At 39.3% G+C, this 25,821-nt stretch overlaps 2 protein-coding genes across 2 annotated transcripts in view; one reads left to right on the top strand and one right to left on the bottom strand.

Annotated features, from left to right (window-relative positions):
• The first annotated feature begins 718 nt into the window (after positions 1–718).
• MFSD9 (major facilitator superfamily domain containing 9) lies at positions 719–8,818 on the top strand. Its single transcript, XM_032100415.1, has 6 exons — positions 719–1,076; positions 3,031–3,118; positions 4,399–4,442; positions 5,648–5,777; positions 6,182–6,391; positions 6,914–8,818. The coding sequence occupies exons 1-6, from the start codon at positions 975–977 to the stop codon at positions 7,696–7,698; spliced, it is 1,359 nt and encodes a 452-aa protein (XP_031956306.1). The 5' UTR covers positions 719–974; the 3' UTR covers positions 7,699–8,818.
• Positions 8,819–13,337: 4,519 nt separating this feature from the next.
• Positions 13,338–25,821, bottom strand: part of SLC9A2 (solute carrier family 9 member A2) — a 34,663-nt gene continuing 22,179 nt past the window's right edge. The window contains exons 6-12 of the mRNA XM_032100414.1: positions 25,245–25,334; positions 23,855–23,925; positions 22,251–22,412; positions 21,559–21,655; positions 20,528–20,659; positions 18,539–18,629; positions 13,338–16,491 (exon numbers count right to left, since the gene is read on the bottom strand). Coding sequence (XP_031956305.1) covers positions 16,121–16,491; positions 18,539–18,629; positions 20,528–20,659; positions 21,559–21,655; positions 22,251–22,412; positions 23,855–23,925; positions 25,245–25,334 — 1,014 coding nt within the window. The 3' untranslated portion in view covers positions 13,338–16,120. The remainder of the gene's footprint in view (positions 16,492–18,538; positions 18,630–20,527; positions 20,660–21,558; positions 21,656–22,250; positions 22,413–23,854; positions 23,926–25,244; positions 25,335–25,821) is intronic.

Here is a 25,821-nt window from a genome sequence, read left to right as displayed (position 1 = left end):
GATCCTCAACCGTGTGATATTTATTTCTTCTGAAAACATGCAAATAGAACTGAAGTTATGCTATTGTCAGTTATTGAATGATCATTCTCAAACTTTGTAACTCGTGCTAGCTTTTAAAGCATGTGTCATCAACATTTTCAAAAGTTTCTTCTTACTGATAATTAAAAACAAGTTAAAGCATCTCCTGTTTATTTGTGCATTTTTAGAAGTATTTAAAACTGCAGCACTTTCACTGATACCTGGACAAGCAACTATACAAAAGAGCACCTCTGACTCCAACATAAAGTTAGATGGTCACATTTTGCATATCACAGTCGTTTCCACCAGTGCATCTGAGAGATTTATCAATCTCTCTTTGCTTTGGATGCAAAAGCATTTCAACATTGTAGTCATCAACAATTCCAGCTATCCCTGACTTTTAAGAAAAACACAGCACAGCAGTGAATAAGAAAACACTGCTGCCAGAAACACTTGCTGCAGGCACCGGGCTGAGCCCGAGAGATGGCCGAGGAACGGCAGCGCTGGGACACGGCCGCTTTCCACATGGATAGGCAGGATCGGAGGTGCACGGGCCCAAAACCCATCTTTCTACAGCAACCGAGAGAGCGGTGCAGGGGATCCATTCCCATGCTCCTATGGCATATTTGTTTCCAAAGCCTCTCGGCTCCACCTGGCTCTTCTGCCTTCCACCCAACCTCAGGCCCCGAGGGGAGGGGTTGCAAAATTCTCCCCGTACAAACACGCAAGGGGCCGAAGGGCAAAGTCCTACAGAGGTGTCTGTGGGAAGGTGGAGGCAGGGGTCCCGAGGCTGCCAGGGACCCTTACTCTTCCTCGTCTTCGCCCGAAAAAGAGGACACACGAGGGATACCGTGCCGAACGAAACAGCCCCCGCGGCTCTGCCCCGCCGCCGGCCCCGCCGCCTCCACGTTTCCGCCGCGCCACGGGCACTGCGCAGGCCCGGCGCCGCCGCTCGCATGGAGGAGGAGGAGGATGAGGATACCGGAGGCCGGAGGGCCGCGGGGAGCCCGGCCGCGTCCGCCCGCTTCGTGCGGTGCCTCTACGCGGTGGGATTCCTGGTAAGCGGGCGGCGGCGGCCATGGGGCCCGCCCCGCGGGGCCTGCGGCGGGCGGCCGCGCCCGGGAGCGGCAATCTTCTCCTTTCCAGTCCAAGGCTGCTGGGTTCCGGGGTGCATCGCTGCAGCTGCTCCTGGGGATGCCAGTGTTCGTAGTGCTGGTGGTGGGTAGCGGCTGTGCTGTTTTACCCGTGCAAACAGCCCCGCAGTTTGACACACAGGCCGGATTTTTATCCTGTGAATGTCATGGAATAGCGCAGCACCCTAAAAGCTGAGTCTTGCCTTGTGCTTATAAGAGAGCTGTTCCCTGTTTCCTTGAAATGCCCGTTGTTCCTGTAAACCTACCAAAAAAAAAAAAAAAAAAAAAGGACAAAAAACCCTAAAAATATGTTCTTTCTAGAAGAAAAAAAAAAAAAAAAGTCCGTTATTGAAAGAACACAGACTTTAAAGAAGGTTCATATTCTGTAGCAATTCCCGAGCCTCAGGAAAGTGTCATTTAATTAATTTGAAATTAAAAGCGATGGCTTGGAAAATGAATACAAAATGAGTAGAAGTTTGCACTGTGAAATGTCAAGATACTGTCTTACCTACTTTTAGATTGAGCAATAGAAACAACCCAGTTGGTTTGTGTCCTGTGAAAGGTGCATTAGAACAAGCTTTGCTTCTTTTAACTGGCTTTTAAATGCTGTGGTTCTCCAGCCCTGTAACAGCTTGTTGATACTGAGCTGGGGCACACAAGAAAACCAACCGAGTGTCCTTTTAGAGGGTGTGGTGATGCAAACTTCCTGTAGCCAGACAAATAAATACAGCGTATCTATCATTCCACATGAGGAGTTAGATGTGAAATGAGAAGTAACTACCCCTCAGAGGATAGTGGTTAACGGGTCTTGCTCTACCTGCATGCCTGTGACAGTCCAGTACTGCCACGGTATAGTCTGAGTCTTGTACTTTTTAATGTCTCTGTTGACAACCTGGACAAGGTCGCTGAACCTCTCTTCAGGTTCGCAGATGACACCTGAGATTGTTATGGAAGATGTTTGTAAGTGGTGTGCTCTGTTTGTTCATGCTAATGTATTTAATGATTCTAACCTTGTAAGCCTCAATTTCAACCCTCAAAAAATAATTGATGACAGACTGTGAGAATTCACTTAGTGATACACACCGTTAACAGTTAATCAGGCTTTGAGGTAGTCTAGTTCAGTTCAAGCAGTCAGTGATGAAAGATGATCTTGCTCCAATAGATCTTCTCCAAGGGACTCTGAATGCTGTGCCAGGTTGTAGTAGTACTGAAAGAACTACTGGGTCAATGTGGTGAGCTTAACAAAAGGTAATAAAGCAAAAGGAATGAGTAGGAGATCCTTGTACTGCTCAGGATGGGCAGTGTCCTTTACCCTCCTCTTACAAAATGTTTTTCAATTATGCTTTGCCTTTTTTTCTTTTTTTCTTTTTTTCTTTTTTTCTTTTTTTCTTTTTTTCTTTTTTTCTTTTTTTCTTTTTTTCTTTTTTATGAAATGTCTTTTCACTACATTTCTTAAGCTATACACAAAGGCAGTATGTAAGTAGGTTTAAATCTACTGTAGCTTATTCCCCATTGTAGTAGGGTTAAAATACTGCTTTTCAAAATATACATTCTTTGCACAAATAGCAAGTATTTTTAGGTGATCGAAATTAGACCACTTTGAATTTAAAACTCTGGTTATGAAGTACTTTTCTTGTTAAACAGGTAAAGTTTAATGTGTATTAAAGGAATATTTGATGTTTTCATAGGTGTAACTCCTCTGTGAGGCAGTCCTTTATATTTCAGTTTATATGTTTTGTAATATGAAAAATTTTCTTTTGACCTAGTGTTGATACGGAGATAATTTACTTTTTTTTTTTTTTTTAATGTTGGCTGTTATTAAGCCAGGTTGCTATTATCTTTGTGAAGGTTACTAAAACTTTTCTTGACTTCTTTTCAGGACTTATTTGGGGTGAGCATGGTTGTTCCTTTAATGAATCTTCATATCAAATCTCTAGGAGCAAGTCATACAGTTGCTGGAATCATAGGTAAGTTGCAGTACTTGATTTACAAAATGGCCTGGATTATGCCTTACTGCAAATTGGACATTGTAACATAATGCTTCCTTGCTAATAGCATAATAAAAAGTGAAGACAATTTCCAAGTAAAACTGTAAGGGCAGCTGTACTCTGTTAGACCCAGAGACCTGTCCAAACTCATGCACTTACAGTAGCCAAAAGCATGTGCTTTGGAAAGAGCACACTTGGAAAGAACAAGGAAGTCTTGCAGTAGCATTTGTACAGCTCCTTTTCCAGCATCCAAGAATTCACAACTTAGCAATTTAGGGAGCCAGAGGTGTTGCTTGTAGTTTTACTGCTATTTACACTTTGCAAATGGTACTTCTGCAGCTGGTTCTCCAAAGCTTTCCAATGCCCGTGATTGCTCCCAGTTTGATTAAAATCCTTACAGCCGTCTTGGCAAAATATTTATTCACTTTCAGGAGTGTTTACAAATAAATTCTGAACATTTGAAATTTTTTCTTAAAGTATTTAGCGCTAAGGTAAATTCTGTGGCTTTAAAGTGCCTTTTATGGCATTGTTTATGGTGTCGAGTGATACAGTATATTCTTTATGTGGTTGACTTTATGGGAGCTGTTATTCAGTTTTATTATTTTGCTTTTTTATTTAACACGTTGTATGAAATAATTCTGCCTCTACACTGAGTTGACAGTATTATTTTAAGCAGCAATTAATCAGAAATATGTTTTCATTTCAACAGTCTGCATTGATTTTTAACTTCAGAAAAAACTAGGGTTTGAGGTGTATTCTTATAAATGAAAGAGTCTGGCAGATGTTTCTCTCTGCTTCTCTTTGTTCCTTCTCTTCTGTCACTAAGTGCTGCTAAAGTCCTAGCCTCCAAAATGAGAAAGTAGGGTCCGTGTTTTCTTCAGGGCTTCTGTGGTGCCTTGCAGTAGACTGAAGCACCAAGTGGGAAGTCCCTTTCAGTAGTGAAATTCTCTCCTGATTCTGAGAAAGCAATTACAAATGCCAAGATCTGTTTTGTTTAATACACCATACAAAGCAACATCATTTTAACTTACATAGTTTTTTGACTTTTCAGCACTTTTTTCTTTTTTATTTTGTCATTCCCTGAAATTATTTCCTTGATTAAATGCTAAAGTCCACCCTTGGTTTGCCCTGCTCCCTCTTCCCATTCTTCTAGTAAACTATTCCCAGAATTCCACATTTTTTCATCATTTAAAATTTTGTGCAATTTTCATTTTTGAAAAAAAGCTTAATTTTTAACATTGGTATTTTGTTTGTTTTAGGATCTCTCTATGGTGTAATGCAGCTATTTTCCAGCACATTTGTGGTGAGTTCTAACACTGCATTCCAGACCATATTGGTATTTCTATGGATTGTAGGGGGAAAAAGGGTGGGGTTAATAATAGCATTTCTTGACATTTTGAAAATGCATAAACTGTTCATATAAACATTTTGGTTGGAGAGACCAATTATCAGTTTGCATGAAAAATGTCGGTTTCGTTTATAAGGAATTGCCAGGTTTTCCAGACCCAAACAGAACAGAGTTTCTAGACAAAAACTAGAATACAGATCTTGGCTCAGACACAATACTGAGCAGGTTGCAGTTACACAGGGTTATCGTCTCTCGTGTTGGTGCTAGTAAAGCAGTTTCCTTCTATGCAGTAGCCTGTCCAAAAAGCAGTCTCATGAGTCAGCTCTTCATAGCCTGTGATCTAGTTTGCTTTCCCTGCTTAATGAGCAGTGACTTGTAATTCACTGTATGGTCTAAAATTAATCATGCATCTTTGCTATTTCTTTGGGGTTTTTTCTATTAGTTATTCATTTTTTTATATCCTAATATTACCCTGGTACTAGTTTTCTAGTTTTGAAGAGAACAGATTATGAGAATGTCTCATAAAAAAACTGTTTCAGGCTTTGTTATGCAGGCCACCTGGGATAATTTCCTGCTATAATTTTGTGGCATTTTCTTTGAATTGCAAGACCATTGTCTACTTTCTTAAAAACTATTTCCTCTTAGGAATCAAGCTGATTTATAAGCATGATAAATGCAAGTTTTCTGTTTGCCCTCTGCATAGCTACTTCTTACATGTCTACGCTCAGATGACAAACTCCTCATAGCCAAGATCATTGCTGTTAGGATGTTCCAACAAGTGTCTAATACATAGCAGCCAGTGATGCAAACAAATATTTGTGGTTGGTTATGGTAAGATTTTCAGAAGGCTCTTACTGGTAATATTTTGTGATACTTACTGCAGGACTGTCTTTTTAAAAGGGAGATTTTTTTAAAAAATAAAAGCTCTATATGGTAACACTAAATGGAATCATAGTTTTGGCAGGTACCCTGCCAGCAGGCCAGAACTCTGCTTGTGACTTCCAGATTTTGAGCACTTAGGAATGCTGTGTAATAAGCTTATTAGGCTTTCATTGACAGTCCTTTGATCTCTTTTCTCAATTTAATTTAGAAGTACTGATTGATCACTGCACATAGCTTAGTGTTTCAAAAGCTAATCTTTCTTTCCTACTTTGTGAAAGGGATGCTGGAGTGATATAGTAGGAAAACGGTATTCCCTGCTTGCTTGTATTCTTCTCAGTGCACTGGGTTACTTCCTTCTTGGAGCATCCACCACAGTGTTCCTGTTCGCCATTTCTAGAGTCCCTGTAGGTGAGTAAACACTTGGCATTTTGCAGTTTAAATTCCCTGTAGTCTCAGCTTGAGAATTACTGCGGGAGAAATCATGGTAGGTGGATGGCTGTATAAGCATAATCACCCAACAGCACCAACCGAACCTTAGTATTGGAAAAGTCTCTACAAATCAGGAATTCTCATTATTTTTTCCTGCATATAATTTGAAATGTTGAAGCTTTACCCACCAGACAGCTAAACCTCACAAAGCTGCTTACTCTAGCACTGAAGAATTTGTGATTAATGGAATTTTAAAAATATGAATCATACAGACTTGGACCATTGTTTTTTGAGATACCTTCTGTCTTTTTCTTTTTTTTTTTTTTTTTTTTTTTTTGTACTGAGAAATACATGTTTGTGAATTGATTTATATTTTGTTGCAGGTATTTTCAAACACACACTTTCCATCTCTAAAGCCCTGCTGTCCGACCTGGTGTTGGAGAGAGATCGCCCTTTAGTAATGGGGCGCTTCAATGCAGCCTCCAGCGTGGGCTTCATTCTGGGACCTGTTGTTGGTGGCTACCTTGCAGAGTTGGAAGGTGGCTTTTACCAAACGTCCTTCATCTGTGCCTCTATCTTCCTTCTGAATGGTGGTAAGTTGTATGCCACATTTTGCATCTTGGGTCCCTTCATTCCTCACTTTTGTGTCTTTATGCCATCTGTAATACCTTGCTTTCATAGTGTGTTTATCATCTATGGCATAAATATTTTGTGTGCCAATACTACTCTTTGAATTTGAACTTGTATGGAAGGGTGGGAATTTCAAAACAGTTATCCTCCAGGTGCTTCTCCTTTGTTTTGCCTATATCTCGTTTACATTCAGACACAAATGGGAATTTCTGATGTGCCCAAAGATGAAGACTAGAAATCAGAATTTTGGCTTTAATGATTAGATTTGTTTATATGGTGTGAATGGCATCTCGGTGCTTTCCTTTCTTGCTTTCACTGCATTTAAAATTGAACTGATACTGTGAATAACACTAGACTTAATATTTGCAAATTTTTTAAGGACAAGTATTGTTGAATTTTTTTTTATATTGTTACAGTCAAACTGAGATCTTCCATGTAAAGTTGATGCAATTGAATGAAATCAACTAATTTCTTGATCTGTGTAGGTCTTGTCTGGATGTTACCCTGGAGTGAAGAAAACACTGGCAATAGGGAGCATTACCAAGACAAAGGAACAAACAGTTTCTCAGCAAAATTAAATCATGACGTGCACTTGAAATCAGCAACTAGTAGAGCTGTGACAAACAGTTTTTTCCAGTCTCCATGGATCCAAGTTGCAACAGTGCTGAAGAAGATCAAAGGAATTGCGTGCTCTAATTTGTGGGATATATTTTTAGTGCGGTTCCTGATGTCTGTTGCTATTCTGCTGTACTATAGTAATTTTACTCTGGCCTTGGAGGAGAGATTTGGGGTGAAACCCTTGTTTGCTGGATACCTGATGAGCTATAGCAGTGTGCTTGGAGTCCTGGCTGGTTGTCTACTCGGACCAATAACAAAACTCTATGGGCACAACACTTACAGACTTCTGTTGCACTCCAGCACTTTCACCTGTGTGCTGATTCTCCTGTATGCGTCAGCGCTGAGCATATGGATGGTCATTTTGTCCTCTACGTTCTTGGCCTTCTCCACTACTATAGGCCGTACCTGTATCATTGATCTGGAACTGACTGTTGGTGGGAATGAGGCCAGTGGTACACTCCTAGGTGTTGGACAGTCTGTGACATCGGTGGGACGAATTATTGCCCCACTTCTTTCTGGAATTGCTCAGGAGTTCAGTCCTTGTGGCCCTCCGAGTCTAGCCGTGGGACTAGCATTAGTTGCTATTGTGATAATGAATGCAAACAAACAAAAATACTGTAGTCATGGAAGTGTGAAGTTAAAAAATCAGTAGTCCCAATACTGGATTGCACAGATGTATCTTCACCTGCCAGGCTTTTACAGTAATTGCATGATTTTTAAAGGGAACACATTGTGTTCACATGGAAGCAAGTACATACACATATTTCTGCTGCAGGGATGTTAACTCTAGACAGACATTATTATAACTGGTACCACTGGGACATTTCTAAGAGGGGCAGAGGTTGCTATATTGTAGTGGTTGTGATTTTTTTAAATGGATTTTTAACCGTTTTGGAAGGGAAAAAAAGAATGTCAGTAAACGCACAAATCCTGCTTGTGACTAATTTTTGAAACAGTGTTTAGATTGAAAGATTGTTTAAAAAAGCTGAATCAAAGGTCAATTTTTGTTATTTAATCAGGCGATTTTGCAATATGTTTGGCCTTAATTTCTTATGCTGTGGTCTGTTTCCCTTTGTCTGCTGTGACAGTAGCCTATATAACAGGGTGTTTGCTTATGTGATTTTTGTGTAGCCTATTTTGTCCACAAAGCTTTCTGCAGACCAAGATTAGGCACTTTGGGGTAATCAGGCAACCTCTGCTGATTCCTGGTCTTTCCCAAGTAACAGAATTGGGTATATGCTAACTTCATGTACTAGAAGACCTAATTTTAGAGTAATACAAGGCCATTCATACTGAAACTGAGGCTGAATTTAAGTTTTATTGAAATTTGAACTGGTGGCTTCTGTTTAGTAATAACTTCTACTGAGCAACTGTGTCATAAATTATTTGTTTATATTTCCTGTGCCATTTTTCTACCTTCATTTTAAGAATAGATTTCCTTTTTAATTCTCTCAAATGACTGTAAAGGTGTGCTGGAGCAACTAGCCGTAGTTCATGGATCTGGATTAATGCATCCTGTCTCATCTCAGGCATAAGTGACATTTCAGTGACAAGAGAAAAATGGTGCTGTTGATATTTTAGTCTTCATTTGTGTGCACGGCTTAACTGTAGAGAGGTTACTCTCAGAGCTGTACAGAGAGCTGTGGCACTCCTGTGCTATTTACTGTTCAAGCTCATTACTTGCCAGTCACCACTGTTTGTATTTCATATGAAACATGGAAAAAATGTATTTTGCGCTGATAATGTTCCATATCAGCTTCGTTATATTACTTGATGAAAGTACAAAGTCAACTATGTATAAGTGTTTGGTTGGGGGTGGTTTGTGCAACTTAGTTATCTCCTTGAACACATCAGTGCAAACACTCTTCCTGCTTCAGGTGAGTCCTGGATGGTGTTCTGCATTTTTCATTTTCATTTTCTTCTTTACCTTTTCCACTGCCTACTAGCATTCAAATATTTGTTGAAACCTTAGTGATTCCAGTGGCAGCACCATAGGAACTCATATATAGAATTCTGAATTTATTTATTGGCATAATCAGTGTATTATTACTACTGTGATTTCAGTACATATCCTCAGAATTCTTTATTACAATAATCTGTGTTTCACTTCTCCCTAGGAGCTTGAGGCATTTTCAAGTCTCTTATCTCATCTTGCCTTTCTTGGTAGATGCCCAAAACATTATTGCTCTAAATTTCCTATTTTCTTTCTTTCCATCTTTTTTTTTTTACCTAAAACCACCCTTCTGTTAGTAAGGGGCTTTTGTTTTGCATCTCTAGCAAGGGGTTAAGGAAAAAGGTTGAAAGCAAATTAATATATATAAATGATTTAGTATTTTTTCCAATACTCATTGATTATATGACGTTACATAGCATTTACCCTTCTAAATTGCTGCACTGATTTAATCTGACTTCTGTAAGCATCTATCCTAGTACATATCCTATTGGTTGTAGAAACCTCCCAGTTGAGAAATCTGTGGAAGCATGTCGTCTTGGGGACATGTTGCAACACATTTTACAGAAGTTTTTTACTTGTAGACCAAAATGATTTCTGAAGTGCCACAGAAACATTTCTTTTCTGTACAGGTACAGAAAAATTGCGCTTTTTTTTTTTAAGGACTAGAAATAAAATGAAGTGACATTCCACATGTATCATTTTGTCACTGTGTTTTTTTTTCCCATCTTCCTCTGCTGAAGCTACAGCACAAAGTAGAAGTGTTCAAGTCAATATGAAGTGCAGATACTTTTTTTTTTTCCCCTCAAGCTATGGTTAAAATCATTTGAATCTCTCTACAAAGGGCACAGGAACCAAGGATTCAACCAAGAAGTGTCTTGGCAGTGAATGAAAAGGAAAAAATAAAATGGAGGACTCAGAAATTTTGAGATGAATTCCTTAAAGCTGCTATCCCTAGTTCCTGGAGGCCGCATTTGCACCTCTTGTGTTGCCTCTTAGTTGCCATAACCATTCAAGTTCAGAGAGGGAAGATTCAATGATATTCCTGCAGATACAGAGATGTCATTCCCCTTTTTAATTTGAGGGAGGAGCAGTTGCAGCTAATTTTGGCTACAGTCTAGGGCAAACTACTGAATTACTCAGCACTTTCTTGAATCCAGTTGTAGTATCTGTAGAAGACTGTAACAAACCAGATCTGATTATGGACTAAAGAAAAACAGTCTTTGCCAGAAAACCACCACAAATTAAGATTTTTCTCTTGCTTGCTGTTACTTTATTTTGGGTTGGTTTCTTGGGCCTATAGGAAGGGTTGGGTTTTGGTTTGGTTTGTTGGGTTTTTTTGCTCTTTGCCCTTCAAAATTTTCCCTTTGGTAATAGTGACTTTTTTGACCATTTTGATCAGGTCTTGTTGAAGAGGCTGTGTACACAAAATAGTAATTTATTTCTGCAGAAGAGCTGGTATCATATGATATGTACTGATTTTGTTGCTTTTAAAATGATGAACAAATGTAAGATCTTTTTTCCTGTTGGGGTAGGCTGTGTAGTTTTGAAGAGATCCTTTATAAACATACCAACTGTGGGGAGTTGACCATGGCTAGACACCAGGTACCCACCAAAGCCATTCCCCTCTGGAACTGGACAGCAGTGAGAAAATACAACAAAAGGCTCATGAGTTGAGATAAGGACAGGGAGAGATCACTTGCTGACTACTGTCACGAGAAAAACAGACTCAACTTGGGGAGATAATTGAATTTATTACCAATTAAAATCAGAGCAGGATAATGAGAAGTAAAATAAATCTTAAAAACACCTTCCTGCCACCCCTCCCTCCTTCCCGGCCTCGACCTCCTCCCCTGCGGCAGCAGTGGGAGACGGGGAGTGACATTGTCAGTTCATCACACGTTGTTTCTGCTGCTGCTCAGAGAGAAGTCCTTCCCTTGCTGCAGTGTGGAGTCCCTCCCACAGGAAACAGTCCTCCATGGATTTCTGCAATGTGAGTCCTTCGCGCAGGCTGTGGTTCTTCACTAACCACCCCAGCGTGGGTCCCTTTTCCACAGGGTGCAGTCCTTCAGGAACAGACTGCTCCAGTGTGGGTCCCCTGCGGGGTCACAGGTCCTGCCAGCAAACCTGCTCCACCGTGGGCTCCTCTCTCCATAGGTCTACAGGTCCTACCAGGAGCCTGCTCTCATGTGGGCTTCCCATGGGGTCACAGCCTCCTTCAGGCATCCACCTGCTGTGACATGAGGTCCTTCAGAGGCTGCAGGTGGATCTCTGTACCCCTGTGGTTCTCCATGTTCTACAGGGGAAAGCTGCTTCACCATTGTCTTCAGCACAGGGTACAGAGGAATCTGTTCCAAGGCCTGGAACACCTCCTCCCCTCCTTCTGCACTGGCCTTGGTGTCCGCAGGGTTGTTTCTCTCACTCCTCTCTTCTCTGGCCACAACTGCTTCTATGCCATAACTTCTTTTTTCCTTCTTTTATATATTATTAGCCACTGATTATCTTGCCCTTGGACAGCAGTGGGTCCATCTTGGAGCCAGCTGGCATTGGCTCTGTCAGGCAAAGGGAAAGCTTCTGGCAGCTTCTCAGAGAAGCCACCTCTATGTCCCCCGTTACCAAAACCTTGCCATCCAAACCCAATACACCAGTTCTGCAGACTTCCATTTCTTGTCCATTTTTCTTTGTTCTGAATTTACTCACTGCGTAAATCATCACAGAGGTCAGTACCATTCTCATCTTCTGAGAACAAGTTGACTATTGAGCAGATAATGCAGCAACAAAACAGGACAAGTGCTGTTTATGATCTGGCTTGCTTGTTGCTTCAGCCTCTCTGTAGTGCCATTTCATTCCTGCTGCCGGGAACCTCTGTGGGTGCTGCCAGTCCCCATTTGGTTATGGGTGTTACAGGACACTGGGTAAATGATCCTTTATAGCTTGGCACTTTGGCATCTGAAAACCCAAAACTTGCCTGTGCTGTTATTGCTATAATATTGAAGACTCATTCACAAAGAGCTGATCATGAATCTTGTAAGTGTGTATTGGAGTCTGAACTTTGAGAATCAAATGATAGTGAGTGGAGGTCAGACTGCTTTTAGAAATGAAAGAGTATACAGTTTATTTTAAAGGGAAGTCCTGACAAACTTGTGTTAATTTACAAAGAGAAATTAATTCAAATTTTTAATTATTTTAAATCTCAGCACCAAGGAACCCTTTTTTGAGATGTGCTACACAATAGGAACCAGTCTTCCATTCTGCCAAATATCTAATAAATAGGAGGTCTCAGAGAGGAAAAATGAAGTGAGCTGAAGTATTTAAAATTTCTTTTCCTTTTTGTGGCAAAAAATTACTTTTTGAAACAAAAACTGTGACAACTAGGGTGCTATGTTTATGCACACTTACAAGGATATTTTTATAGGATCAGAGCTCTTGTGGTACAAAAAGCATCCCAACATCCAATTTCAAAATCCTTCATCTTTCCTTCGGGGGATGGGGGATGTTGCCAGAACTAGGACAATTTTGGAAATGGTGACCAGCTAAAGCATTTCTTGGCGTGTCAGCTGATGTCTGGAATTGGTAGACTTGGCAGCTCTTGAAAAAGTTGGTGCAGGGTGCCATGTGTTTTCTCCCAGAGAGCCCAAGATACTCTTCATAACAGCAGGCATGTTATTTTGGCAAAAAAATTAAATTTGTTTTTCCGTGTGATTTCTATGTGGCTTTAGTGCAGAAGGATATTCTAAAGTTTTTAATTGTTATGCAGCATGGTTTTCTTTTGTTGAACTGGTTTTAGTGGAATTTGCATTCTACTTTAGTACCAAGTAGGACAGCCCTTAAAATTTTGCCTCTTTTGGCAAATTATTCTTGGGGTTTTTTTCAAGTATCTGCCTAAAAAAGGTAACTGGGTGTCTATCTCCTCTAGGCCTTGCAATACTTACTTTCTTATCCTATTTACTTTCAATTTATAGGCCTCTCAGGAGCTGAAGGGGAAATCCTCAGAAAACCCTAATTCAGAGTGGAACTGAATTTTCCTGCTATCCCTAAAACTGGACTTTCTTCATCAAAAATTCATTAAAATATCTATACTACAGAGTGTGCTGGGGAGTCTATCTGGAAACAAAATATTTGTATGTGGCTTTGGCAAGTTTCCCAGTCACTGCTGAAGATCTGGTTTCCTCGAAAAAGCGAGAAACATTGTCTTCAGTCAATACATGACTTTCCCCATCAGGTGGTGCTCGAGGACAGATTTATTGGGCATCTCATTCTCCAGCAGACAAACTGATAAAACATGAAGGATGTATCTCCTCTGAAGGCTCAAAAAACTGCTAACTTGTTTTACTTTGCAGGAAAGAAAAAAAAAAAAAAAAAAAAGAAAAAGGCAAAACTCTGACCCAAACCAGAGTAAGAGTTGAATGGGAAGGGCTACCGAGGATGGTGCCCATTTCACCTGCTGCTGTCATTGCTACTGAAAAGGAGAGTATCCAGGAAATCAGTTCCCAGACATGACAAGCGGCTGATTCAGCAGTAGTGGAAAAGAGCCTGAAAAGGGTGGGAAGAGCAGAAGTGAGGAAGGCAGAGAGGACTCTCAAGGACACAGAGTCCCAGGAGATTTGTGATTCTGCTTCACAGTGTGACCATGCTGGAGATGTGCCTTGATGCTTGTATTCTGTGGATTTCAAAGTTCTTTGGAAAGGTAACAACATGCTATCATGTTTTGGAGCACCAAGAGCTTAAGACCATATTTCATAAAAACGACCTTCAATTTGATGTGCTTGTACTATGGGGCACCACTTTAAGCACAAATAATGTGAGCATGCCCTGCATTAATGGGCAACCAGCATAGCAGTAAGGTTCCTGAAACCTGCATTCATTATTTAAAATTGTACCATAAAAAATAACAACTGTTTGAAAAAAAATGAAAGGCAGCTCTCCCCAGACAGAAGCCAAGTGCTTGGTCATTACCAGCACATGAACAAGAAAATTCCACAGAGAGTAAACTAAATGTTGATGTGCAACATTTCACATTTATTTATTTGGTCAGATTTCAGATGGGCCTAATATAAAACAGCTCATCTAAGCAGTCTGATCTGTCAGAAGGATGTTGCCTCAAAACTGAAATCAAAACTCGAGGCTTTTTTCTTAGTCAAAAATAATGCAGTGACAGAGCATTCCCTGACAATCTTACAGATGAAAATACTTTCCTGTTGAAAGACAAATTTAAATTTGTTTTTAAAACTTCCTGGATTTGTTTGAACCCAATTTTATTTCCAAACACGAGATGATCATTAAAGGACAGCTAAGTGTTGATTTCCACAAAAATCATTTTTTGAGAATAACCATGAACATTTGACTGAGGTTTATAGGGTTCACAAAGCCATTCCTCTGCAGCTTAGACTTTGCATTTGCCACACAGCAGAAACTTCCACAGCTGGAACAGAGGAAAAAGATCAAAGGACTTGTGCTAAGGAAAGAGTTTAGGAAGGTTTGATATCTCAAATACATACATGAAATAAATGTTTTGGAGATGCTGTTGGAAGAAGGAAAGTCTTACATTCCCATTTATCAACCCCCACCCATGAACATTTGAAAGAAATCTACCTTGTGATCTGAAAAGGAAACTCTGATTTTTAATAGTTCTTTCAAAACAAGCTTAAATTAAAAAAAAAAAAAATTAATCTTATTGCCCACAGATTTAGAAATGTGCTAATGAAAGAGAAAAGTTATGATTTCACAGTGTACATTCTTCAATGAAAGTTATCAATCTTGTAACAAGTAGAATGAAAATTATTTCTGCATTGTACTGAAATGTGTATTTGTGCTAAAGCAAGCTCAGTACTTAGATTAAGTGGGACAGAAAGTGCAAATTCCTGAGAGCTACAGTTAAGTATCATTTATTTCAATGCACCCTCCCTTCCCATATGCCCTCAAATGGCAGCCATTGACGCTAGCATCAAGAAGTCCATGTTACTAAGGTGCACAGTGACTTCAACTGATTCCAGGGCCCCACTGTGCTACTTTTCTGTAAAAACAAATTAGATGGAACATTTTTGTTCCTTGGAGTGCATAGCTCAGACAAAGAAAAGATTATCTTTCCCCTTTTACAGATGAGGAAACAAAAAGTAAAACAAATTAACCAGGGTCACAAGCTTGAGTGAATGAGCTTTCTTGAGTCTCAGTGGTCCCTGACTCAAACGGGAGACTGCTCGCTTTGTCTACGCGCAGTGCTCTGCAACTATTCTACTGCCGTGTTTGCAAGTAACTAAGGTGCAAAAAAGCAATTTTGATTCAGAACATTATTTATCCACTTGAAGTTTTCTCTTCTTAGGCCTTCTGGTGTCCTGCTAAGTGCTCTCCGTTCTTGCTGACATAAGTGAAAGCCAAAGCAATTCAGTTTCTCTTTGGTGATCCTTAGTACCTTTCAAAGGTAACATATTGCCAAAAATTCAGAAAGTAAAAATTCAAGCTATTCAGGTCTTGTGTCTGTTGCGAGTCCTTTTTATAAGCTGTATTTGCAATTCTGCCCCTACAGCTTGTTTCTTCTCTTCTTCCTCTTTTTCTGTGTCAGAGGTCTTTGAGCAAGCTAGGCTTCAGGAATATATTTATTCTTCTTTAGAAGTCTATATGATAGGTGCATTGTGCAATTTTCAGTGTAATTCATATTAAAGCTCTGGTTAAAATAGGCATTATTGATTATAAATAAAATCTGAAATGACACACAAGTTTGGGGGCATTTTTTAAGAATCCATTCATCACTGGACTTTCAACAATGATTTATTTCAATGGAAAACTGTGTATTGAACCTTCATGACTTGGTTCCTCAAGAGACGATGTTTGGTAAGGCACATTTCCATACTATCTTAACAGTGAAAATAATGTAATTAAATTAAAGTATTGAAATAAGTTATTTATAAAAGAGATATATATATATATATTTTGTCTTTAACTTTGCAATTGATCCAGTATTCTTTTCACTTAGTTAATGGAGTTGACTTAACTCAAATGGAAGTGGTTAGACCCAGAGTGAGGCTTATTTTGTTATTTTAATGGATCCCATAGTCTGATCAGATAGTTTAGAATCCTAATTCAGTATGTCCATGGTTTATTATCAATAGTTCTTCTTTGGCTATGTTCAGTATGGCTGGTTATCAGGCTTATTTCTCTGCCTTTCCCCTTGTGATGCCTGCCTAACTAACCGTGGTGGTGGCATAGGTCTTGCTGACCCATGGTCTGCAGTCAAGTCTTCCCTGCTCAGAGTGCCAAATCTTGGTCTTGTCAGCAGTGGCTGCCTGAACCCAATGGATGGCTGAGGCAAGGTGCTTGGGTCCTGCTGCTCTCCTCGTCCGTCCTGGCTCCCGTCAACTTCATTCTTCCACTCCACCCTAAACTCAGGGAGTGGCCTCTGTTGTCTCAGTCTCTGGTCTCTCAAGATTTTCCCTGCTCTAGGTCTTAGATTGAGCACTGTGGTAGCAGCATCCAACTCTGAGTCACTGCTGTCACCCACTGTTAATTGAAAACAAAATTATAATTTTAGGTGCAGAATATAACTGTTTCAAGAATATTTGAGTAACAGCACACCGAGCCCTTGCAGCCACACAGTAAAGTTTCCCCATGTTTTCTATATTCAGTACTTTCTGATTAGACCCAGTAACAGCCCCCTAACTCTGCCAAAATAGAGGACAGATTTGACTTTAAAATATCCCTCCCCTCAAAAGTATGATTTTTATGAAGGCCTCACTCAGCTGCTCCTTGATTGCCAAGTGCCCCCTTGATTGAGGTGACATTTCCCCAGTTCTCTGAAATTTCCCGTTCTCTGGACAGAAAAATCTGTCTCTCTTTGAGCTTGGGGTCTAGTCCCTGCTTATATCCAAGCAGGATACCAAAATTAAGATTTCTTGCCCTCACATCTCATGAAATCTAAACTGAGAGGCATTTCCAGAGCACAACATGTACAGGGGCTCTAGAAACCTGACTTTGGAAAAGGAGCATCAATACTCTACCAGGCAAAGGATCTCTCAAGGTCAGTGTACAGATGGGTGGAAATATCCCATCTTTAATAAGCCTGAATGTAAGACACTGAAACAGAATCAACAGAGCAAATCTTATAGGTGGCAAGTGCTGCAGACTCTTCCTCCCACTCACAGCACAGTAGATAGAATATGCTCTAGGGAAAGCTGGCATCATTGTTTAGGGAATGCTCCTAAATGATCACTGCCAGGTAAACCAAGATGGTGATTGCCTGGACGTGCACGTGTCCCATATATTTTTCCCCAGCTGACTTCTTTAAAATGAACTAACAACTTCATCAAAACTTGCACGCTTGAGTCATTTGGTAATAATTTCAACAGGAGTTTATGAATGCCTCAGATTTGTTCTTAGACTTTAATCAGATATGATGTTTTAAATATATCAAAGTAAACAACTGTGTATTGTGCAACTGTCATAAGAACAACTGAGATTAGTAGCCTTCGTGTTATTTCTTTTAAAAAGGTGAGGAAGGGGTCAACAAAATATATCACCATGTAATTGTCCATTCACCCAGATAATTATATTTCAAGGAAGGTCTTCATCAGACTGTGTTTTCAGGCTTTTTCCCTTCTAAATATGTCAAATAATATATTTTTTGACAATTGAATAATCTGGAGGCACATTTTCTCTTTAATTCTAGGTGACAGTAGGTGACCTCTGCAGACTAACTACAGAATAAAAGGCATCCTGCACTCAGGAGAGCAAAGATATAATTAGTAACAGACAAAAACACAGTCTATTGTTAAATTAATTTGGAATAGTGGAAAACTAATTGGGATGGAGATCAGGAAATTTTAACAACTTTGCAGATATATCTTCTTCCCAGTAAGAGATCTTGATGACAGCTTGTCATGAAAGAAAATGCTCCCGAGTATGGTATAAGCATGGTAATGAAACCAGTAACAATCAAAAGTAATATATAGATTGGGCAAAGTTTTCACATCAAATAGTTGTGCTCCTACAGATTTTTAAAATTTTCTTTTGGTTAGAATTCCAGAACTCCAATACAAAACATTTGTGAGTTTAGGCAGGGGAAAAAAATAACAATTTGGTTGTAAACCACAGCATTTTTGAGTTCTTCATGACAACAATAAACTAGACCAAATGTCCTCATTGCCCTCTCTGCTTAGGTTCTCAGAGCAGTGTCCTCTACCCTGATTCCAGAGAAAAAAAAACCAAATAGGCTCATAATCCAAGAGGAATATCTGGACATTATGGAATAAAGATGAGGAGAATGAACCATGGCAGTGTTCCTGGTGCAAAAGAGTTGCAGGCTACTGCTTGCAGGAGGAGATGAGAAGATGTGCTGGGAGGACTATGCCAGTGTGGAATAGGAAGTGAGAAAGCCCCACAAAACCCTGCTGTCCAGGGCATATCTCTACACTCAAATTTCTGCTTTAGGACCCAATGCTTTAAATGCTCTAACATGCTGATTTCTCTACATCATCCCTGGAAAAACTTTCCTTCTATGTAAGCAAAATGATTGCAGCACAGTAACAGAAAAGCAGAAAAATTTCATTACCTCTGGAAGATGTTTTATTTCGCACTCGTAGTTTCTCTGGGAGTTTAGTGTTCTTAGGAAGTGAAAGGAATCTTTTTGTATTTGCTGCAGCCTGCATGCAAAGGAAACAGAACATTTTAAGTCACTGCAGAGTAGAGTACCTGCATAATGTATGTTCAGATATACAACTGAGGCTTGAACAGGTTTATGCAGCCAAAGGGCTGGAGAGTAGTTTGGGATTAGCTAATATGTGATGTTTTACTAGATACTCAGTGCTGATTGCTGGCTGAAGTCTGTGCTAACTAAGATAAAGACTGAATAATCTCAAGCAGTTTAATCAAATGAAAGCTTAGTGATATGCCCTCTGAGATCAGAGTTAATAAATGTATGGTCTCGAACCTCAACCTTGCCTGCACAGGTTTCCCCAAGGAAGGCAAATGCTGCAAGCATGGCACTTCATGTAGCTCCATGTTTAAAATTGGTTTGAAACTTTTTATCAGCCAGCTGCAAAAGTTTGGTTAAGACTGAATCTTAGGCTCAAGAACTAATCTGTATTCTGATCCTGCAAGTGCTTTATACATATAAATGACTTTATGCAGTTGACTAGTCACACTGAAATTGATGAGGAAGTTAGGCACCAGCATGATCATTTACCAGTTCAGGGCATAAGATCCTTGTTTTCCCCAGACTTAGCTTTAAAGGCTCTGGGTGCAGACCACACTTCATACTTCCTGGAACATGAGAGGTACTTTCCAGGACAAGTTGCTTTTTTTAAACTCAAAAGTTTCTCAAGGACATCCTTTCCTACATTTGCTAAAAAGATTTTTAAAATTTTTACAGTCTACCAGCTCTCCTCTGCTCATACCATTCCTTGTGGCAGACCAAAAAGGAACCTGAAATTTTTTTTCCCTTAGAGATTTTCTCTCTTTGGAGTTTTATTCTTTTCCTCTTTCTCCTCTTCCCTCTGTGGAGGATTTATCCAAGGATAATTATTCTTAAAACTATAGTCTGTGTTTTAGAAAGTTATTAGACATCCTTTTTCTCCCTGTCCCAAAAGTCCTGCTGAGTCTCCTCACTATCCCACACAGTAAATAATTCAATTGTATGAAAAAGACAACATATGTAACTGTGTTTGAGAGGAGAAAAAATCATTCAGGAACAGTCTTATTGTGATAATTAACACCACAGTAGCTCTGGTAATGATCACCTATAAGATACCGCCCTTTTAGAGATATTATTCCAGCCTCAGCTGCTGAAGGACAACTGTATCAATGAAGACAACAGTCACTAAGTATTCGCAACATGAAAGTAGATATTTATAGGATGGCTAATTTCCTTGATACCTGATATGATTCAGAGGATCAGTTTCCCTGCTTAATTAGTGTGTTCCATTCCAATATGGTTGGAAGTTTACAATTGTAGGATTGCCTCAGAGACCCAAATATTATCATGCCACAGCAATCCTTGTAAACGGAAGTTTTCCCAACCAGTGTCAAAATCTGAAGGCCTGACTACATTTTATGAGTACTAAAGAGCATACAACATTTTTCAGGTGAAGAGCTGCTCTAACTGATGTGGTCGAAACTCCTCTCCCATATTGTAAGCAGCTTTTCTATCTCAAAGTCATTTTTAATCTCAACCATCATCAAAACATCAACCTTCACCAAAATACTGATAGAGAATACCGATCATCCCCACATTGTGTACAGAGCCTGTCCAGCTTCTCTGAGGTAAAATTATGGCAGCAGATCCCACTCCCATATCACATTCTACAAGACTGAAGCTTTGCTGAAGGTGTCAACACAAATTAAGGGGCTCATGTGTGCAACTCAAGGTGTGTGGTATTATATGTGCAGTAGTCTTCCAAATTCAGGATTTTTTCCCACATGTCAGAAGATTGTTTTTTCTGCATGAAAATTAGCTACAAAGAGCTGCTTTCAATAAAAATTAAAATTAAAAAAACAAACAGACAAAAAAAAGAAACCAAAAAACACCACAAGATGCAAGTACCGGTCTTTCCCTTGACAGGCTGTTTGTTTTTCTCAGGCTTTCCCTAAGGCTGTGCCGGCGACGGATCAGAATTTCTTTGGCCTGCTTTTCGTTTGCATCTGCAGCCAGGCTATGTCGGTTGTAGGACATTGTCTGAAATATAAAAGCAGTGATCACAGCCTGGAAAGCATGATGTCAAATGTGTCAGACTATATGAACAGGGAAAAACAGGCTTTTTGCTTTAATAAGCATCATAAATCCTTGTGAACAAGACTGTATTGCAGATGATTAAGAACAAGCAGAATAATTATACTGAGAATGTTTTTATTCATGTCCTTCACAAGCACTTGTTTCTTTTGTTGGTTTTGTTTCATTTTTTTTTAACCTGCTGATATTTATAATGAAAGAGAAAAATGAAGAAGCTGGCTTAATACCGTGTTTACCCCCCCACTGTAGTAGCTTGGTCAGTATGTCAGTAGAGGACGCATATTTGAAAGTGATGAGTCCCCTAGAGGGAAGTCATTTTTACCTCCAGCAAGCTGAAGCTTGCTCAGTTTTTGAATGTTTTCCAAGGGCTTGGGCATTCAAACTACTTAGCCACAGGAGGATAAATGTGAAATGTCCTTTTGCTTTTATTTCACTATTTTTCCAGCTCACCATCTCTACTCTTAATACAAACAATTTTACAACTGGAGGCAAATAGGAAATCTAACCCCATATCATGAAGTGACCAATACACTGATACAAGGAGACAATGTTGGCTTGAATTGGCACCTATGATCCTGCTCTAATACTGTAGGTGTATTGGAGGTAGTAAGACAAAAACATTTAGCCTTATCAATAGTGTAAGATCAAGTAAGTATTTATACAAAGGATTGTGAATATGCTACTGTATATATGACAGAATATGGATTCAAGGCAACAGAAGTAAATAAGATCATTATTTTTATTATATGATAGAGCAGATGTACTAGCTCAAAGATGTGTTAGGAAGATAATCGGTATATTCAAAGAGCAGTAGGATATTTAAGTAGGCAAAAGTTCATCCTTACTCGATGTCGTATTTGGTAGAGATTCTTTGTCAATATTTCTCGCATGTTTTCCATTTCAGTGGGAGAAAGTGGCTTTATCTTTCCTTCATGATAGTCACTGTGACAGAATGAAAAAAAAAAAGGAAAATAGGGAAGAAAGAGAGAGGGATGGAGAGAGACAAGAATGTTTTTATTTTTATGGTCAGGAATGACATTGGAATTATTTCCTTTGTTAGAGCTGGAAACAACATTTCAAAACAATCAACTAATATATGAAAATGTAACATGTAGAAATGAAATCTTGATTTCATTTGATTCAGTGATAAGACACAAAACTAAATCTCCAAAATGTGACATAAATTACAATAATTTGTAAGTTTTATTTAGGTACTTTTCAAAATGCCCCTCAGGCTTCCCTTGTAGCTATTCTCAGCAGACAGGCAGGCACATGTTCAAGTCCACCTCCACTCTACACAGCAGATCAGTGTTCCAGTGAGCAGCTGTCCCAGTAAAACTACATACCCGGGAAGAACACAGCACTTCATGTGAAGCTACAGGCGAAAGGCTCTTGTTTCACATCCTCTTACTGTTCTGGTGACATTAGGACACAAAGCATCCTAAGTCAAAGTGATTATCCTGCCTACAGCCCAGGCTGTGAAATAAATTATGAGACCCAGCTGAGATGCTTGGCCATGCTGGCATCGCTTGCTTACCTGAGAGACACTGATGATGGGACCTTGCTTATCATTCCACTCTCTGCCATCTCAATGGCATGCTTGATTTCTAGCTTCTTGTATAAAGAAACAATGCTGGATTTGGGCTGGTTCTCACGGATTAGAAGTCTTCGCAGGTATTTATTGTCGAACTTTTTAAACCTGTACATGAGGCAAACCAGCCCAACCAGTTAATTTTTACTGTGCATAGTTAAGGAAAGCCAATATATTGTAGTTAATGAAATTTTAAAGGACTTTACTCTCTGGGAATGTGTCTGTTCATGTTAACAACCTAATGCTGAGTAACCTAAGAAAGGGTCAATGTCAACTTTACTTCAGATAGATAGTCTTAACCTGTGTTTTGGTTCATATGTTAATGGACAGTCTCCCTAGAAGCAACTTTAAACTTTCAGGTATTCTGTGTTATTAAAAAATATTATTTTTAATTCTCTGTTTTCATCAAGACAAAGAGAACATTAAATATTTACTGTAATAACAAATAAAAGGCCAAAATTTGTATCAACTGCTTCTTCTTTGAAATTCTAGCCTGCTTTTTTAAAACTTTAGAAGTTCTTCCTTTCTCTAAAGCAACTGCACCCTCTTGGATGTTTATTGAAAAAATATTGATTACAGCTGGTGTTGATTTTGTTTGTCAGAAAATATTTTGCCCTACAGACATTCTGAAATTATTCTTGAATTCGGGGGTGTAAAGTTCATGAAGAGCTGGGACTCTCCTTTGCTCTGTAACCTTTTCTTTAAAGATCTCACACAGACTGGAGGAGAACCAGGCTGACTAAAGAAAAGTTGTACCCATGTCACAAAAGTTGTACCCACGTCGGGAAAGTATCTTCACTGTATTGCCCCAAAGTCATTTGGAGAGAGCTCTCCTCAGCCATTCCTGCTGGTGCTATTCTCTCTTTATATAAAACACTTAAATTCTGCTTGGAGCAGCAACTAGAGGGTGATGAGCAGTGCCCATGCTTTGGGTCTAAAGAACTTGGGTGTACAAGGAATTAGATCCAACCTAATGAAGATGACGATTCAGCAGATAAAGTAAAAATATGAATTATTCAGGTAATCTTCTTAACTGATACTAAGTCTTAAGTAAAAGCATCAAGAACTGTGGAGCTGCCTGCCATTAGGATGTCGCATGTATCTCATGCAAGCTGCTGCATTGATCTTTCTAGAGGAAATCCAAAAGCTTTTGTATGTTTGCCATCAAATAGGAAACTAACCCGTCACTTAACTCCCCTAAGAAATACAGTTTGCAGGAAGACAGCTGGGAAGGATGAAAGGCTCAGCAGACATACAGGAAACGCTCTGCAACAGTCAGAAACGTGCACCCTCAGAAGGTACCATACTTCACCCTGGGATCAGAAGGCTGCCTTTCTTCCCAGCTGGCTATTCTGTTCTACTTGCTTGTGGTTTAGTAAAAGACATTGTTTTGCTACTTTCCCTTTGAAACCCACATGTTCTAAAAACAACCATCCACTTTCAAGAATAAATGCTGAAAATGAAATATGATGCCCAACAGCCTTTGTTTGTTGCTGCTGAGCCATTTCAACTTCTCCTGTATAACAAAGAGTTTCAAATGCCACTCTTACTTATCTCTCCAAAAGTTGTGACCCCAGTGTCCACACACATCTTCAATTCCAGTCTTCACGTGGTCAAAGAACTAAAGGAAAACATTGGTTCATTACATAAACTTATAGACATCACTTGGCTTGTCTTTAGACCTTTTTAGTTTCCAACTTACTTTAAAACAGAAACATTTAGTCACAGCTCAGAACAATGCTCCGGTCTTACAAAATGCAGTCCAAACCAAGCTCAAAAACAGAATCTGTTTCTTTCCCCCTGGATCTTCCTTAGCTCACAGCCCCAAAAGGACAGAAGTTAGTTGCTAATTTCTTCAATGTCAATCTTGCTCAGCTCCTGCCTGAAAGTAAGGTTTTTTCCCATAATTTCACTTATTTGAAATTCCCTAACCACTCAGTGATATGCCTGGAACTTCCCCAGGCCTGACAGTGAGGCAAGTATGACTTTGTGGAGAAGAGAATCTCAGTGGACAGAAGCTCCCCCCATCAGCACTAGCCCTCAGGATGCAGAGACAGAACTGAGAGCCAGCATTAGGTCCTGAGCTCCTATTTTAGGAATTTGTGGTCTAGCCTCATTTTAAAGCACCCTGTTCACCTAATATTAGAAACACACTATTCCTATTATGAATTATTATGATTCTATTATGAATTATGAAAAACTGAATAGGTTCAGCTAAGGTCTCACTTGATCACAGAGGCAACACTTTTGCTTTTAATTCAGGAACCACAGTAGGGGTCTCTCAGTCTCACGGAAAATCCCTAGTAGATATGTCCAAAGGATAAGCTCTGAAAGGACAGACTTTTAGATGCCTAGATTGGCTTCTGTCCTGAATGTGGGCCTTACTATTCCTCACTTTTGAAATTTCAAGCCACTTGCCTCAGGTATGCTGGAAGGAGAAATACATTCAAGAAGATGCATGGCTAATAATCCGCAGCAATTGGAGACACACATGTACCAAACATACATCCATAAAAAGGTTGATGATGTAAGACTTAGGTAAGTTTAACAGTGTGTTAAAGGGAAGTTTGCATCTGTTTAATTAGATTAACTCAAATGCAGTGTAATGTAATTAAATAAAGCCAAAGTTTTCCTGATGTAGCCAAATTATAAAATAACATGTATCTCATGTGTGAAATAGACTACAGAAAGTTAATTTACTTCAAGATCTGAACAATTAAGAAAGTGAGAGATTCCAAAATAATGATATGTAACAATAATTTTGGTAATTGCCGAAAGTTAAATATAAGCTTTACAATTATTGTGCTTATAACAGCTATCAAAAAGAAATCTAGTACAACCCCTCCATAATACTGTATGACGAATAGTTGTCTTTCCGAACATGACTAGGAATTTCATCTCTGCAAGAGTTTCACCTACGACACTGAGGCTGCAACATACCCTGTTATAAATTTCTTCACTGACAGCAGGCTGCTTTTTATTTGACCTTTTGACATCAAGAAACTCCACTAGTGGGCGAATTGTTATTCCCTGTGAAGACAAAAAGAACACACTAATTATAAAAATTAATTCACTGTTTTGATTAGCAGGTTTTGCACTTATCTATGAAGCCCTTGTCAGCTCAGACTCCACTAATGCAACGGAAGGAAGAAAGGGGCACCCTAGAACTGAGGGATCCAAGATGGTCAACCTAACTGAACCTATCAGGAATACATCACCTATCCCATCCATAGTAATTATAAACTTTTTTTTTCAGTTTTGTAATGTGCTAGAAAAACATGAACTAATAAACTGACTCCCTATAATTTCAAAGTGAACATGTAAAGTCCTCTTTTTAAGTGATTACTTCCAAAATAGGTATTCAAAGATATGTAAACAGTACTATTATTGATATTTAAGATCATGACACTAAGGTTTTTTGTAAATACGTGTCCTTGCCTGACCATTCTCGGAGAAAGAACAAAACATTTTGGCTATCCCTGAATGATATAATGGTTTTGAACAATTATTTGTGGAA

The sequence above is a fragment of the Corvus moneduloides genome, chromosome 2, assembly GCF_009650955.1.
Source record: "Corvus moneduloides isolate bCorMon1 chromosome 2, bCorMon1.pri, whole genome shotgun sequence".
Classification (NCBI taxonomy): domain Eukaryota; kingdom Metazoa; phylum Chordata; class Aves; order Passeriformes; family Corvidae; genus Corvus; species Corvus moneduloides.
The sequence above is the reverse complement of the archived record's forward strand: the minus strand, read 5'-3'. Positions and strand labels throughout refer to the sequence as shown.

What these genes read in the sequence shown, in the direction of transcription:
- MFSD9 (XM_032100415.1), top strand. Translation starts at nt 975, where the DNA reads ATGGAGGAGGAGGAGGATGAGGATACCGGAGGCCGGAGGGCCGCGGGG. An exon ending in TCTACGCGGTGGGATTCCTG is followed by an intron (nt 1,077 to 3,030) that starts GTAAGCGGGCGG and finishes ACTTCTTTTCAG; the next exon opens with GACTTATTTGGGGTGAGCAT. An exon ending in TATTTTCCAGCACATTTGTG is followed by an intron (nt 4,443 to 5,647) that starts GTGAGTTCTAAC and finishes ACTTTGTGAAAG; the next exon opens with GGATGCTGGAGTGATATAGT.